Here is a 16,847-nt window from a genome sequence, read left to right on the forward strand (position 1 = left end):
GGAAGCCGTGTGCACTCTAGGCCATTTGGCTTGTGCGCCAACTCGGCGACAAAAGAGCAATTAAGAGGTCTTTCAACTATTTCCTTAAAAGTGATCCATTGATTTTGTAAATTGTTTTTTCCCCCCTCACTTTAAAAACATTTTTTTTTTTTTTGGAAGCCTTTAATCTTAAATGAACTTCAAATAACTTTCGACCGCAAATGTGACTTCCATTTAGTATCTGGACACCTGGGGGGAGTTTTGACAGTTTACGTCAGTGATCCATCCCTCCTCCCAATCGCCCCGCCCCTTCTCACGTTAATCCGATTTACTTTTACCTTTACTGGCGTCATTGGCCGTGACGTCTCCCCATACATTCCCGACCCAACTCGCGCACACACACACACACACACACACACACACACACACACACACACACACACACACACACACACACACACAGGATCATCATCATCATCATCATCCACCCACCTCCTCACGTTTGATTTGATGAACGACTCGGGTGGGTCTATATAAGATGGACCAGGTTCCCCCTCCCCACCAAACTCATAGCGGAGCGTACAGCCGGAAGTGAAGAACCCCCCTCCTCATCCTCACCACCTGCGTAAAACAAGAGCCGATGGAGAAGTCAGCCAGGTTCGCCGTGGCGTGCGTCGCCGTGTCCCTCCTCCTCTCCTGCCAGCCGGCCGAAGCTTGGTACAAGCAGTCCAACGGCCCCACCTACTACTCGGTGGGCCGCGCCTCCGGCTTGCTGTCGGGGATCAGGAGGTCGCCCTTCGTCCGCAGGTCCGAGTCCGAGGAGGCGCTGCTGGACGGCGACGAGGCGCAGGGCGGCGGCAACAACAACGCGGTGCCAGAGGCGAGCAGGCAGATCTCCCTCCTCAAGAGCATGGTGAGTGCCCAACTCCTCCACTGTTCTACTCGTGCGCCTTTTTTCCCTCGAGATCACTTTGGAAAAACAAAAACAAAAAACGGTGCATTTACATACATTGAAGGTAAGACTTTTTTTTTCCTGTGATGGGCAACGTTTTGACAAGATTAGTACACTAATTGATAAATGCATAAGAATAATTCATCGACTAAAATAAACGCGGTAAAGGTCCGCGCGTAAAAGCGCACAGAGTGAGAGCAAAGATGCATGCAGAGCGCCGAGAATAAGTGGGGACATTATTATTATTATTATTATTATTATTATTATCATTGTTATTATTATTATTATTATTATCATTATTATTATTATTGGGAGACTTGTCCAGGGGGGTCACCCTGCTTTCGCTCTATGACAGCTGGGATAGGTTCCAGCAGTGCCCCGCAAACTTGAATTCAGTCAGAAGCAGGTACTGAAAACAGATGGATGGGCGGATTAATAATAATAACAGTAATAATAATAATAATAATCATCATCGTCATCGTCATCGTCGTCATCATGGCAAATGCAACCATAACCCTGCTCTGGTTCCATCTTTCCTTGTAAATGATGAGTGGCTGCTCCAGTCTTTGACCTCCACTCTCTCCTCCACCCTCCAGGCCATCTGTGTGAAGGACATCTCTCCCAACCTGAAGAGCTGCGAGCTGCTGCGGGACGGGACGGGCACCTTCCAGTGCAAGGCGGACGTCTTCCTCACGCTGGACTCCCTGGACTGCCTGTCCGCATGAGCGAGCGACGGCCCGATGGAAGCGAACCTCCTCCCCACCCTCGGGCTTCTCCGGCAGGCGGGCGGGTGGGTAGGGAGGGAGGGGTGGAGTGGTGGCCGGGGGAAGCAGAGGGAAACCCAGTGAGAGCCGAGTACAGACCGCTGCAGACACTGAATGTTTCTTCCTCTTCTTCTTCTTCTCCCTCTTTTTCTTCTTCTCCTTCACTCACAGACACAGTGTCAACACTCTTCCAGTCTTTGCTTTGGGTTTGCACCTACCGTTTGTTCAAAAGAAAAGAATAGAAAAAATAAACAAGTGTGAGAGATGACAGTCAAAAAGGTATTTTTTTGCCTTGACATGGACCCCCAGTCCCTCCCTCCCTCTCCTCCTTCCCTCTCGCTCTCTTTCTCTCTCTCACACACACACGTTTAAAAATCTTCTGCTGGGCTTTGAAGCTCCTTTCATTTGTTTTGATCAATTAAAAATGAACAAACCTCTACTGACGTGTTGTGTTCTTGTACTCACATAATTCAGTTTGTGTGCGATGCTGTTACAGTAGTGTGACCAAACATCCGGTGTTCCAGTCGTGTCCTCTGGCATTCTGTTTTTCTTTTTTTTAAATAAAGTGTTTAAATGATGAAAAAACTATTTTCTATCCATATAACACATACTTTAAAATCCAGCAAATGTCGTAAAGTAAACTTTGAGTGTCCTGGTATTCAGTAATCAAAACACAGTCACCTGGATATGGGGGTTTAAAATATTAAGTGGCCTTAAAAAGACTGAGACTAAGCCAATTAAATTAAAACCTGAAATAAGAGGTCAAACCGTAAGTTTGTCAGTCTGTCACATTTATTTTGCATCACCTATTCAGCACAGTACAAAACAAGACAGCCTAGTAGTTATTAGTGGTGATATAAAACGGATAAGAAAAATAAAAAAAAACAACCAGCTGCAGGTTCAAAGAACCGAAACAAGTCCAACATCTTCACGTGAAGGCACCTTTTTAAAATCCTGTCCAGCAGACGACAGCAGCCAGAGAGGAGCTGCTGTGTTGAGAGTCAGTCGCTCAAGTCACGAGCCGAAATCAGCGGCGCAACAACACGCAACACTGACTGTGACTGTGTGTGTGTGTTTTGCGTGGCGTCGAGATAAAAACAGCTCGACACAAACTCTGGAGCGGCTTGGTTTTGTTTTTTTGCGGTTGATCTCGGCCTCATTAGCGAGGCGTGAGGCACGAGCAGGAAACGCTCGGTGTGCATGAGCGAATCCCAGGCTGAGGGAGCTAATGGGCAAACAGTAAATACTCACGCCGCCCACAGACACACACACAGAAGGGGAGAACTCGATAAACAAACACAACTTCTCTAACAAAGTCCTGGCAATGTCGCAGTGCTTTTCACGGTCTGATTTTGCAGCACACAACAGAAATGTAAATGCCCACACTCTTTAAAAAAGTCCACGGTTTGAGTCCAGAGAATCCTTCAAGATTTTCTTTTTTGGAACCCCCCCCGACTCCCAACTCCGCCACCACTAGTCACTGAAGGCGCCACACAGCAGCCGGGCCGAGACTAAAGCAGCGACACGGCCTCCAGGTTCTCCTTGATGATGGTGTCCATGACAACCTGGAAGACCACCTGGATGTTGGAGGTGTCGGTGGCCGTGGTGAAGTGGTGGTAGACCAGTTTGTCCGGGGCGGCGTTGAGCGAGACGAAGGTGGCGGAGATGAAGCGGGCGGCGGCATCCACGTCGCAGTCGGCGCCTGCGGGGGGTATGGGGGGGGGGGTTTAGAGAGGTGGGTGAAAAGACACGCTCCACGCTCGCTGACGCACTTGGGGCAGTTGCAAAATGTAATTCAGTCCCTGGGAATCAATCAGAACTGTTCAAGGTTTGTTAGCCGCTGATGAAAGTGATGACTGATATTTCAACTCATAAAGCATTTACAGTTAAATTCTGGTGGTACAATATACAGGTACTACCCAGAAAATTAGAATATCCTGAAAAGGTTGTAGTATTTCTGCAATTCAACTTAAAAGGTGAATTTGACACATTATATAAACGAATAATATGCAAATCAAATATTTCAAGCTTTTATTTTTTTGGATTTTGCTGATCAGGTCTTGCGGCTGAAAAAAAACCTCAAATTCAAAAACTCAGAAAATTAGAATATTACATAAAGTCACATCTTTATGAAAATCTTAATCAGCAAAGTTACAACAAGGAACTGCTTGAGATGTCAATTTGCGTGTAATGGCTCAATATAATTTGTTGCTTTCATCTTTTATGTTAAATTGCCAAAATAAAACAACTTTTACTTGATATTCAAATTTTTCGGGTAGCACTGTACAATATTTAATTAATTTTGTGTAAAATCATAGTCAGCAATAAATTACTTACTTTGATTGATATTAGTACTTTTCCTTTATTTTGCAAGAAAAAATAAGGCCTTACAAACCACTCTATCAAGCTGTAATGTGCGTATCAGTGCTGTTATTGTACCGACAGTGAAACGAATCACTGCACAGTCAACTGAATTAACAAATGAAAAAAACATTTGTAGCGACGCTATAATATGAATAAGACAAAACGCAAAACGTGGATTTATAAGAAATTGGAGACAAAATAATAAGTTATTCAAAGAATACTGGTAAAAAAGAATAAAAAGATTCAAACATGGAGCTTGCATCAGTGGTGTAGGGACATTTATAACTTTCCATTTTGAAGCTGGTGCTCATTAAATCTCATTAAAAAAAAAAAAAGACATCTTTTCCCAGCCAGAGAGGCTAGAGAGGAAGGCTCGGAACCTCGTTGTCAGCTCAGAGGTTCCGAGTGAAACGTACATCTGCTCCGCTGGCCCATCCTGATCCGGAGAGTTTTAGCATTTATATTGACATTTGCATGAGAGCAGAAAGGACGCAGCCCCCGTGGAGACCCCCGAGACAAGACACGGGGCGTGAAATACTGAGCGAAAAAAAAAAGAAAGTCTGTGTGTGTGTGTGTGTGTGTGTGTGTGTGTGTGTGTGTGTGTGTGTATGTGTATGTGTGTGTGTGTGTGTGTGTGTGTGTGTGTGTGTGTGTGTGTGTGTGTGTGTGTGTGTGCAAACTGAGGGCTACCTTTAAACTGAGGCAGGTAGAGCCGCAGGTGTCGGCCAGAGTGCAGGATCTTGTCTTGGAAAAGGTCTATCTTGTTCATAAATAAAATCTGAAAAGCAAGCAAACAAACCAAAAGAATCAGACAGAGTGAAGAAGCTGCTTGCAAGTCGAAAGGCCTCATGTCCGGAGGCAATCAGAAACACCGCAGGAGGGAAAAAATATTTTGTGATGAGTCCCACCTGAGCACAGAAAATAGAAAAACCAACAAAAAAAGATCATTCAAAAAAATAGTTTTTCAATTTACAGATATCAAAACAAAAGTGTAAAAATCAACAGACATGATAAAAAGAGAAAGCGGGCTGATGATGGAGGATCTTTGGCCCTTTTTCAAGCTCCTAATTGGTGGTCAAATTAAAACTGCAAGAGCCGCAGAGAAACCGACCTGCAGGCAATGAGCTCCAGAGGCTCCTAACACAGCCACTCGTTAATAATTGGACTCCTAAGATGCAAAAGTGATTCAAAAGAGAATATATTGCCAGTCGATTAGTGATAGCGATAATTTTTCTTTTTCTTCTTTTTTTTGTTCAAAATCTCTTCTAGTATCAGTTCCAGAGAGTCTTAACCGTCAGTCACCCACCAACTTTAGAAGTTTTGTACTCGGCTGGATAAGTGAGATTTCAACTGGGATAAATCAGCGATTCATCTTGAAAAGCTCCAGTCGAGGGTGTTTTCAGACAGTCTCGGTGAGCAATCAGCTCACCAGGAAGAACGGGAAGAATGGGAAGCTCCGTAAAAACGAGGATTTCACATCAGTAGTAGTGGGGCCTGGTGCACAAACATGGAGATCTGAACCTCAACCAAATGGTTGTTTGAGCATTTTCGCCATCAGGATCTCACCTGATGTGATCAATAGTTTTTTTTTTGCTTTCCAAACTTCCCAGGAAGCCTCTGAAGTTTTCTTCTCGAGGTTTCTTCTTCGAGGTGGCCAGCATCTGAGGCCAGCGTCGCCGTGCAATGATTTTTCAAACAGCTTTCAGGTTCATGGCAAAGCGGAACGGATCGACTGCACTCATCACACGCCCGTTTTAACGCGATCATTTTCCGGACGCGCGAGACGGAAAATGGAAAAGCAGAGCGGAGCGGAGCTCCGGCTAATTACAACCCGCCGTTTAATTACGAGTGACAGAAGACTCGGGACCAAGGAGCCCAGGCTGGGACCCCAGTGTGTGTGTGTGTGTGTGTGCGTGTGCGTGTGTGTGTGTGCGTGTGTGTAAACATAATTTGCAAAGCACACCAATCGTTCTCCTTCTTCTTGTTACCGTGGTGCTTTTTGAGACCTTTTTATCATCTACAGACGTTCAGACTGAAGTTCAGATGAAACATCCAGTGCAGCTACATTGAATTACAGACTGACCCCCCCTTACAGGTGGAGGAGCCCTATCAGCTCATTTCCAGAGGCATAGTATGGCAATAATATAATGCTAAATATAATAACATGGCCTGTTTTCTTACTGCATCGACTGTACTTTGTTTCTTGTCTCCATGCAGCGACTGTGTCAAGTTCTGTTTGACTAGTGGCGAGTTTCTCATCACTAATGTCTTAATGTTTTTAGAATTTCTTGAAAGATTATGCTCTTATCATTTTTTTTTAATGTACACCTTTCTGAGAAACTTGAACATCAACATCAACTTCTTTGACTCTGATTTATCCTGAAACTGAGCCATTTTCAAAAGTCCCTCATGAACGATGATCTTCTTAGACGTCTTCTCCTGACACTCTGGGAAGTTATGTTTAAACATATTCTGCACTTGAGTGCAGCAGCTGCTGTTTGCAGATTGGAAAGCTTCTAAAGAACATAACCCAATAGCGGCCCGTCGCTGTCTGTGTGAAGACCGCTGACCTGACGAGTGTGCAGAGGAGCTGTCAGGGAATTTTTCCGTGCGACGCAGTAACGGCTGCGACAGGGTGGCAACGACCCCCCCTGTGCATCCTTCAAAATAAATGTCTTTGTTGTTTGTTCTGCTGCGTCTTTCCACTGCGTCAAGTGTGATGAAAGACTCGGTGTGAAGACCCAGTTTACATCTTGTGCCTGCTGCTTCTCCATTCGTCCACATTTTAGGATCATTTATCAGAGGAGGAGTCACAAGGTTGGTCATGTTGCTTGTTAATTGTTTCATGAAAATATGTATTCGAAAAACGTTTTGCTCGTTCTTTGACTCAATTAACTTTAGATGTAAGGTTAGCCTCAATCATTGTAATGGTTTGATTATTATTGTTGGTTTTTTTTAAATACATTTTATATTTAAATCCAAAATTCATTACAAAAAAAAAAAACTGCAAAGGCAGATTGGTGTTAAATATATCTCTTAAACCTATAAGCGCCATAAATTTTTTCAAGAAAATATTCAATTTCGATATCAAGATTTCAAACGGCTGTGACTTGACATTGGTTGGAGATAAAGCCATACTGTAATTGAGAAAAATCATCAGTAAACCCGAACTTTTTGTTTTGTTTGTTTGTGTATTATGTCAGATGTCAGGGGTCTGTATGTCAGATCGCTGTCTCCGCCATACCCCAAAGGCTCATCAAAATGTTTGATCCACTTTTGCTAATTTTCCACATATCTCAAACAGACCCAGCCATCATCACTGTAATTTACAGGGTGACCGCGAACATCCCTGCTGCCTCCACCGGCACTGGCTGGGCGTTTCCTCCCACAGCTTTTACCACGGTGATCACTAACTCACCGCGCCCTCCGTCACCGTTAGCGGTGTTTTGAGCACCCCTGCTTCCCCCACCACCACGTCCCCTCGTCCTCATTCGCCGATTACTCCCACTACACCTCATGCTTGGTGACTGTCCTGGCGCATGGACTCGCTGCCACTGCGTAACTAGACACGCACCGGCAGACTCGCTCTCACGGGACGACTGAACATCATCGTCAGAGTGCGAATATTCCTCTTCGTTATCTGAGTCAGACATTACTTGACGAAGTACTTCGTCGACGAACAAAGCTTTCGGCAATGTATTCTCGGCAAAATTCGCTGTCTTTCTCTCTCTGCTCCCACTACAACCACTTCCCCGTCTCCTCGACTGAGGCGGGCTTTCTCTCTCTTTATACTCCGAAATCTGAATATAAACACACACACACACACACACACACACACACACACACACGGGCACGCACACACACACACACGCACGCACACTCTCATTTGTTTTTTTCATGATTTCTTTGTTTTACCGGTTCTCATGCTGTTAAATGGTGAGACGCACGGACAATTCTAACTGGAAACGTAATGGATGAAATCCAAGCGACCGGCCGACCGCCCGGGTCCCATCACTCTGTCCTCACCATGGATGTGCTGCGGAAGAAAACGTTGTTGCAGATGGCCGAGAAGAGTCTCATGCTCTCCTGAAGACGATTCTGCGGGAGCGGGGGGAGAAAGAGAGAGGGGATAGAGGGGTGAGACGATGAGGAGGTGAGAGAGGTGAGAGCAGTGATTTTGGGGAGCGAGGGGTCCGCACCATTGTGGGCTCCTCCACCATGGTCATGTCGTAGCCGCTGAGCGACACCACGAACAGCACCGCCCGCACATCCTCGAAGCAGCCGATCCACTTCCTGCGCTCCGTCCGCTGGCCTCCTACATCGTACATCCTGGTGGGGGAGAGGAGGAAGAGTGAGACGGCCCAAGAGGGTAAGTAATAAAGTACAAATACTTTGGGACTGTACTTAAGTACTGACGACTCCTTACATTGGAAATGCTTTTCACTTACTTGTTTAAAAAAAAAGGTAAAAGCATTTGTTAAAAGTAATTTGTGTATTATCATAGTTACTGTTTTCTTGAAGTGGAGCTTTTTGAACAATGCTGTAATTCAGTCTGGATCACTCTGTCAAAGCGTTTTCATTTTTGCAAAATTATGAACAAATGTATTGTTTTATTAATAGCAAAAACTATTTATCTGTTACTATCTACTATCTAAATACTATCTGGATGTTAAGTGCAGAATATAAATATTTTTGCAACCTCGGCCGACGGATGCAGTTGTTCCACAATGTTGGACTTTGACCTGAAGGGGAAAAGTCACATGATGCGTCTGCATGCAAAGCGCTGCAGCGTGAAATGAGAATTAAAAAGGCACCGGGGTCAAACCATGAGAGCCTGCAGAGAGCCGCAGTCTGGGAGAACTGGTCACACGCAGGTTTCTCAATCAGGCTTATTGATTTGAATTGATTCATTCAGCATTTTTCTTGCTGAGATACTCGTCATTTCTTAGCCGTACTTATTGGACATGTAGCCAACGCATTTGATAAATTGATGACTTGTTCGGTAATAGGCAAAAAGCAAAAGCGACCAAAAAAAAGGTACTGACTTGGGCCATGTGTGGCCCTTTAAACCAGTCTAGCCTCTCATCCAGTGACTTCATCTGCCATCTCAACCCAGGGACAACGTCCCACTTTATCGTCAAACGCAATTTTATTTCAAAAGGCCTGCAGGGCCACGACGGCGACCTGCTTATCAGCAGGTGGGCCATCTGCTGCAGGACTCTTCAGTGACCATTAGTGACAATGATATATCATGTTTTTAGCTTTAGGAAAAAATCTCATCTCCCTGTATTTCGCACACTGTTTACGATGCTTTTCAACAGAAACAGCGGAACGTCTACTTTCATTGGCCGTGATGCTGCAGGTTATTTGGACGTTTCGGACGTGCTTAATTTCTGCAAATAAACGGCTCCTGATCGTAGCCGCATCATCTTCACTTCTTCCTCCCTCCCAGAAGAATCGGACAGACTGTGAACGTCCCACCCTGAGGAGTGCAATGGATTTTTTTTTGTGTGTGTCTATGAAAACAAAAACCTGTGGTGAGTGACAGCTTCCTCATTAGACCTCAATTTCAAGCGGGAGGTGAAGCGGCGCCTCATTGACCGTCCATGACCTCGCATACAGATGGCGGCGAGGAGGCACCACCGATCACCGACAGATTGCGTTAAGTTTCCGATAAGGTCAGGCATCGCTAAAATATGAGATTCGCAATCACGCACACACGCACACACGCACACACGCACAAGGAGAGAGTTGTTTCTCGGGCCGCTCTCTCTCCTCCGTTTTTCTTTTTCAATTTTCCTGAGATGATCGCAACAGTGACGGCGTAAAGGTCAACCTTCTTCACGAAGAACAATAGGAGTGGGGAGCGGGGGAGGGGCAGGAGGAGGAGGGGGGTGGTGGTGGGGGGGGGGCTCTTCCATCACTTTGACCCACTTCTAGTGTTTTCAGAACCAGATGAGCATCGTGTAGCTTCCGCCCGAGCATCCGTCGAGCTGGTTAGAGGTTTGATTGGAAGACAAAACAAACCGGCAGGCGCACACACGCGCACACACACACACACACACACACACACACACACACACACTCATAATACTCATACACACATTCACAACAGACACACATACACAAGGCAGAGGCAGTTTGGTTTACAACACAAAGTGAACACAATCAACACACATCAACATAATTCTCGACGCAAAACATACCACACGTGCATTTATTTGATGTCCAGAAACTTCCTCCCCCCCTCTTGTTGTTCTACTGTGCTTGTTCTTGGAATCTTGAAGATTGTTCAAGAATGCAAGAACAAATCCAGTGGCCTCAACTTAACCCCTTCTCCATCATTTATCTATTTATTTGGATCCCCGTTAGTCAATTCCAGCTGTAGTAACTACCTACTACGACTATCTTCCTGGGGTACACACAGTAAAATACAATGCAAAACAATCATCCAATTAAAACGACAACTGTCACGCAACCAGCGGCAGACAGGCACCAGGAACTGAAGCACAAAGTGATCAGTTGTGTTATCTGCCGTGTGCAGACTCACTACTGGCGCTGCTCTTCAGCCCTGAGGGACAAACCTCCCATCGTTTCCATTTCAACTCTGGCGTCTCTTTCCGCTTGGCACTGAACTGGCACGGTGGTGTTATTATTCGTGACGTCTCATCGGAAGGTTTGAATGCGTTGGATTGTTTGTCGGCCCAAAACTCCGCATCTCAACACAACGAACACAAGCTCCTCTACAAACAATCAGCGTCTTCTCCGGAATTCCTCCAACGTCCATTCAGCTCTGACAGCTCGATACCTTCACGCACACCAATCCTCGCAGCCACAACAAGCAAACACGCAACACTGTGTCGATCATCCAGGACCAGTTATTTATTTATCTCCCAGTGGGCTCATCCAGATACCAGAGTGGGTGTTTGGAACAGCGCCACCTGGGGACTCCACCTCGTCAGCTGACGTCATCGTCACTCACAAGGTCTCAAGGGGGGAAAGACGCGCACACGCGCGCGCACAGACACACACGTGCGACAGGACGACAACAGCTCGGGTCTGATTGGCTGATTGATGACGTCAAAGCGCTTCTTGGAAGAAGCAGGAACTCAATTTCGTCAAACCGCATCAGGACGTGCGCAAAAAGGAGGCTCATGTGCTGCTTCCAGACACCAGCGGGGGTGGGGGACGTGGCAGACGGGTTGAAGTCATGTGACAAAAAAGTGGCTCTCCCTAATGGTGAAGAGTGGAGGTGATTGGATGCAACTGTTGTAGCTCTGTGTGGCGAGGCGACGTTTCCTCAGGTAGACACAACAACAACAACCTCATCTGTTCGTGTTTATAGGAAACGATAAGTCACCGACAGTGACAAAACAAATAATGGCAACATTTCTCTTGTGAGTTGTTCTCCCTTTTTTTCCATCAAGTCTGTCAGTGTCTGCCATGACTTCAGCTGTACGGACTCAGGTGGAAAATTCAAAAAAACACTTTAACAATTTGCTTTACAAAGCATCAAATAACTCGATGAAAGGGGAAAATTGGAACCTAAATAGGCTTGGGGTTTTGCATTAGAAATCTGCACAAAACTTAAAGAGGCTCCTGATGGTAACATTTCACCACTAGATGTCGTAGGTTTTCAACGGTTGTTCACCCAAACCTACATACTGGCTCAAAGGGGCGCCTGTTCCCATTACTGTACTACTGAAATTTACAATTTTGGCCACCATCAGCTCCATCAGGAAGTGACTTCATCCCTTGGCTGATGTGTAAAGAAGTTATTGGTATTTGCGTGACAGCGGTTCATTGATCTGGGTCGTCCCACATCAGCCTCCAGGTCTTAGACAGGTCCGCAGCCTCTGACCCTTCACTGATAAGACTGAGACACTGATGCTCTCTAGTGTGTGTGTGTGTGTGTGTGTGTGTGTGTGTGTGTGTGTGTGTGTGTGTGTGAGAGCATTTAAATGCGCGAGTGTGAAGACAAGCACGAGGTGCCAAAATGATGCATTGAATGAAGATGCTAATCTTGAACCTGCTGCTGCAGATCGAAATAACAGTGTCACAGCCAAAGACGAGGATAAAGTTCTGTTCTGACAGTTTCGGACGAAAGCTCAGGAAAAGAAGGAGAAGGCATCAAGACCTTCGCTGTGCAAATACATAACTTTTATGTATACTTTTATGTACCTGAAGATGAGGTGGTTGACTTTGAACTGGGTCTCTATGACGCCCGTCGTCCTCAGTCGCACTCGCAGGACGTCCGTCTCCGAGGGCAAGTAATCTGGAGACGTGATGCGGGACATGTTCTCGAAGAAGCTACAAAATGAGGACAGAAGGGGTGGAGGAGGTATAGATGGAGCAGGAGGAGGACGAGGAAGAGGAGAGAAGAGGAGGTTTTGGGGTGCAAAGAGTTGAAGGGCAGAGTTGAAGGGCAGAGGAGAAACAAATTTAGGAAGCTGAAAGAGAAACTTGAGATCAAAAGAGAACTGGAGAGGTATCGGTCGCTGGGGTCAACGTGTGTGAGTTGCAGTGATAAGCTGTGACCCCCAGGGGGAGCAGCTGCACGATGCGATGAATATTCATGCTGTAGTTTAACATAATAACACACTGGGGCAAAGCTTTAAACAGAGATTAGCTATTAACTCAGCGTCTGTTCAACTGAAGTGTGTGTGTGTGTGTGTGTGTGTGTGTGTGTCTAGCAGCAGGGTGTTTGTCACTGTTCAAGAACCTGATCCAGGCTGACAAGCTGAGAATGTCACAGTCAGTTCATGATGCTGTGTTTGGGTGTGTTTCACACACACACACACACACACACACACACACACACACACACACACACACACACACACACACACACACACACACCCTCTGCTCTTGTAAGGACCTTTGTTAGTTTCAAATACGAGGTTGTTTCTCCAGGCATGAAAGTTTTTCGACCCTTTAAAAGCAGGAGTAAAAAACAGAGCAACAGAAACAGACATCTGGGTTATTATTGTCTTCAGTTCTTAATTTGAATCCCAAATTCTCGTGGAGCAACTTAACGCAATTAATTATCCAAATCCAGAAAAGCATATTTAGCCCTCCGTTAAGAGTAAAATGCAATAATAATAATAATAATAATAATAATAATAATAATGATGGTTGACATTGTAAGGCTGTTAAAAAGAAGTTCGTAGTCAATATAAAACAACAAAACACACATATTGGTGACAACCAGTGTATGGGTATGCGTGTGTGTGAGTGTGTGAGGAACGCAGCGGGCGACGATGCTGATGTGTGGCGGTGCTCAGTGGGAACTGGGGCAGCCTGTCGGTGTGGATAACCCCGGCACCGAGGCCTCTCCTCGGGGAGAGCGATGAGAGCCGACGGCCTCCTGCTGAGCCACAGCAACGCTTCACACCACCGGTCCCTGATTTTCAGTCCCCATCCTCCCTCCGCACACACACCTGCAGCAGTGAGCAGCTGGAGGGTTGTGGGTTCGGCTCCCAGACTCTTTGTGTGTGTGGAGCGACTAATGTGTGCGTGTGCAATTAATTCCAGCTTATTAAGCAGCTCTGCCCCTCCCCCTCCCTTCCTCTTCCCTTCCCACGCTCTCCTCACTGATGGCCAGCGACAGCGAGCACACGGCCCAGCAGCAGCCCACTGAGCTCACATCATTAGACGCCGGCCGTGCCGAGGGCGTGCACGGCGAGGGTGGAGAAATGTACACAGCGAGAGTCAAAGGTGTGCACAAGTATTGGGGAAAAAAATGTAGTTGTGCTGTGATTATGACCAGTGCCCTGGGGGTGTTCAAAACCTTGTGAGCAAAGACTGTGAAACTCATTAAGCCTCATAAAACAGTGACCCTGGGTGGCCAGAGAGTAGACAGCTGAAGTAACTGGCTTTGTGACCCTCATAAAGTTTGTGACCCAGAGTGGTCACTGGAATTGGAGTTTTACAACTTTTGATTTTGCCATATGGACCTGCTTCCTGACTCACAATGACAGTAACACCCAGGAGCTGAAGGGGGAAGAACGGACAGCCAATTGAAGGATGACACTTGAGAAGACATTCACATCAGGAGTCAGCTTTCTTTGTCTTTGTATTTAAGGACTTTCTTAGGAGGAAAGAGTCAGCCTGACTCCAGCGACGGCCAGGACTCGACTCCAGAGATCTCTGTACCATCTATCTTGTTGTTTTTTTTGTTTTACTACAACTTATTAAGATTTTACTGGTCTTCTATTCTCTTCATTAAATGAACACGCATATATGCATATATGTTTACGCGATATACGCGATTCTCGATTAATTGCGATTAATTGCATCGTAGCCGAATCGAATTGAATCGTCAGGTACCTAGCGATTCCCACCCCTTCGTGTATATGGCATGGGTGGAGGGGCATGCACGGCAGGGGCCGCGCACAGTGAGGGTGGAGGGGTGTGCACAGCGAGGGTTGAGGGGCGTGCCCGGCAAGGGTCAAAGGGCGTGTATTGCAAGGGTCGTATACGGCGAGGGTGGAGGGGCGATCACGGTGAGTGGAGCGGTGTGCTGGCCGTGCACACCCCTCAAACTTACTAGAGAGGACTGGAACTTACTAAAGCGCCGAGTCGTTGAGCTCGTATTCGTAGCCGCGGGTGGCCGCCGCCCTCACGCCCTGGTCGGCCCACAGGCAGGAGAGGGCATGGCCCAGGAAGGGAAACAGCACCTGGTCCTCATCAAAGCAGCGGCCGCAGGACAGGACAGAGTGGGCGTGAACCTGCAGGAAAAAGATAAATAAATAGGCAAAACAAATGGGCAACTGGTGGCAGAACATCCAGAAAAGTTGGTCTCCACCCTCCAAATCTGATTAACTGGCTCAGTAACAGCTACAGGACGCTAAACAACACCCCCAACAGAGGTCGCTCATTAGGTTTTCGCGCTGAGTGGGCGGCTGATGGTTCATGAGCTGTTGGCCTAACTTTGACAAACTCCAAATCACATTTAACCACCGCAATCTAATCACCCACCCAGTGTTTCATTTATCTGCCCGCTCTCAACAGGAAAAAACAAAGAAACAAAACAAAACCGTTGCTCTACTCGGACCGGGATGGAACAGCAATGGTTAGACTGCCCTCTGGTGGAGAGCTGAGTGCAGTGCAGGGAAACCACAGTGAAAATCGGCGTTCAAGTTGAGCTGAGAAAAAGGCGGATGAGGAGTAAATGTCCCAGACATTATTTTTATGCTACAGACAGACAGACAGGCAGGCAGGCAGGCAGGCAGGCAGGCAGACAGGCAGCCAGAGAGGCAGGCAGGCAGGTAGAATGGCAGGCAGACAGACAGGCAGGCAGGAGGCAGGCAGGCAGGCAGACAGACAGGCAGCCAGAGAGGCAGGCAGGCAGGTAGAATGGCAGGCAGACAGACAGGCAGGCAGGAGGCAGGCAGGCAGGCAGACAGGCAGGCAGGCAGGCAGGCAGGTAGAATGGCAGGCAGGCAGGCAGGCAGACAGACAGACAGGCAGACAGGCAGGCAGGCAGACAGACAGACAGACAGACAGACAGACAGGCAGGCAGGCAGACAGGCAGGCAGAGAGGCAGGCAGGCAGGCAGGCAGGCAGAAAGGCAGACAGGCAGACAGACAGACAGGCAGGCAGACAGACAGACAGGCAGGCAGGCAGGCAAACAGACAGGCAGACAGACAGGCAAGCAGACAGGCAGGCAGACAGGCAGGCAGACAGACAGACAGGCAGGCAGGCAGGCAGGCAGGCAGGCAGACAGACAGGCAGGCAGGCAGACAGGCAGACAGGCAGGCAGGCAGGCAGGCAGACAGACAGGCAGGCAGGCAGACAGACATCAGTCCATTTGAACTACCATCCTGCAACTCATGCGATGACTACACAGCCTATTCCTTGCAGATGAAAGCAACAGAATATATGCAACTCTGCCATAACTTGTGAACTGCATGAACTAAAACAGCTTTTCTCAACTGGTGGGTCGCGAGCCAAAAGGTGGGTGCGGTGTTATATACACACACACATATACATATATATATATATATATATATGTGTATGTATAATTTTATATAATTTTACTGGACATCATTGAAAGTGAGCTTGTATTTTTATTTTTGGGGAATAAATTTGAGTGCTATGGAATAAATTTGGTTCAGAACTTCTTGATAGAGAACAAATATGTTGGTCCTGACACTCTACTAGCTGAGAACCACTGAACTAAAAACACACTGCCGTGAGACTCTGCACACTACCTTATTGCGGTTGTTGGCCAGGTTTATCCGCAGCACTCCCATGCCGTGAAGAACAAACTTCATGGAGGTGAGCAGGTTGTCCAGCACCGCAGGCTGTGAAGAGACAGAGGTCAGGGGGTCACGTGGATGAAATGTGCGTCGTTTACAGTAATAATAGTGAATATGGTGCTCGTCGCCACAGCGTGCAGGCCAGTGGCCTGGTTCCGAATGTCACACTATAATCTGCTGCAAACTGGGATGAATGACTAAGGCTGAAGCATTGGACGTGGACGGTGAAATACACAGTTTACTGACTGAAAGAAACACAGGAATTGTATTGAATCAAAATGCTGCTTTCAATCCTCTTTTAGCTCGGCCAACTTTTGACTGATGTCCCTGGACTTTTGGGTTTTTCATTTCAGTTTTTTTTTTTCTATTGAGGGCTCATATTTGTGTATATATTTTCTGTATGGATTTATGCATCAACTGTGAAGATGCTGTAAGGGGGGAAACACTAAGATGGTGCAATGAATGCAAGGTGCCATCTCCTAAACCAACAGAGAGCACTAATGACTGGTGCGACACACACACACA

At 46.7% G+C, this 16,847-nt stretch overlaps 2 protein-coding genes across 2 annotated transcripts in view; one reads left to right on the forward strand and one right to left on the reverse strand.

Moving 5' to 3' along the window:
* Positions 1–469: 469 nt before the first annotated feature.
* On the forward strand, positions 470–1,734 carry npb (neuropeptide B). The gene is made up of 2 exons (XM_076041231.1): positions 470–892; positions 1,528–1,734. Exons 1-2 carry the CDS (start codon positions 620–622, stop codon positions 1,654–1,656), a joined length of 402 nt encoding a protein of 133 aa, XP_075897346.1. The 5' UTR covers positions 470–619; the 3' UTR covers positions 1,657–1,734.
* A 731-nt stretch (positions 1,735–2,465) lies between these two features.
* gnav1 (guanine nucleotide binding protein (G protein) alpha v1) overlaps positions 2,466–16,847 on the reverse strand; it is a 21,226-nt gene continuing 6,844 nt past the window's right edge. The window contains exons 3-9 of the mRNA XM_076039529.1: positions 16,275–16,367; positions 14,629–14,789; positions 12,241–12,369; positions 8,259–8,388; positions 8,086–8,157; positions 4,750–4,837; positions 2,466–3,397 (exon numbers count right to left, since the gene is read on the reverse strand). Coding sequence (XP_075895644.1) covers positions 3,207–3,397; positions 4,750–4,837; positions 8,086–8,157; positions 8,259–8,388; positions 12,241–12,369; positions 14,629–14,789; positions 16,275–16,367 — 864 coding nt within the window. The 3' untranslated portion in view covers positions 2,466–3,206. The remainder of the gene's footprint in view (positions 3,398–4,749; positions 4,838–8,085; positions 8,158–8,258; positions 8,389–12,240; positions 12,370–14,628; positions 14,790–16,274; positions 16,368–16,847) is intronic.

Source organism: Nelusetta ayraudi, unplaced genomic scaffold, assembly GCF_046127955.1.
Source record: "Nelusetta ayraudi isolate G7.1 ecotype Tasmania unplaced genomic scaffold, CSIRO-AGI_Nayr_v1 ptg000004l, whole genome shotgun sequence".
In the NCBI taxonomy this organism is placed as follows: Eukaryota; Metazoa; Chordata; class Actinopteri; order Tetraodontiformes; family Monacanthidae; genus Nelusetta; species Nelusetta ayraudi.

Excerpts from the sequence above, each read along its gene's own strand:
- npb (XM_076041231.1), top strand. The coding sequence starts at position 620 with ATGGAGAAGTCAGCCAGGTTCGCCGTGGCGTGCGTCGCCGTGTCCCTC. Across the intron at positions 893-1,527 it reads TCTCCCTCCTCAAGAGCATG|GCCATCTGTGTGAAGGACAT; the intron begins GTGAGTGCCCAA and ends TCCACCCTCCAG.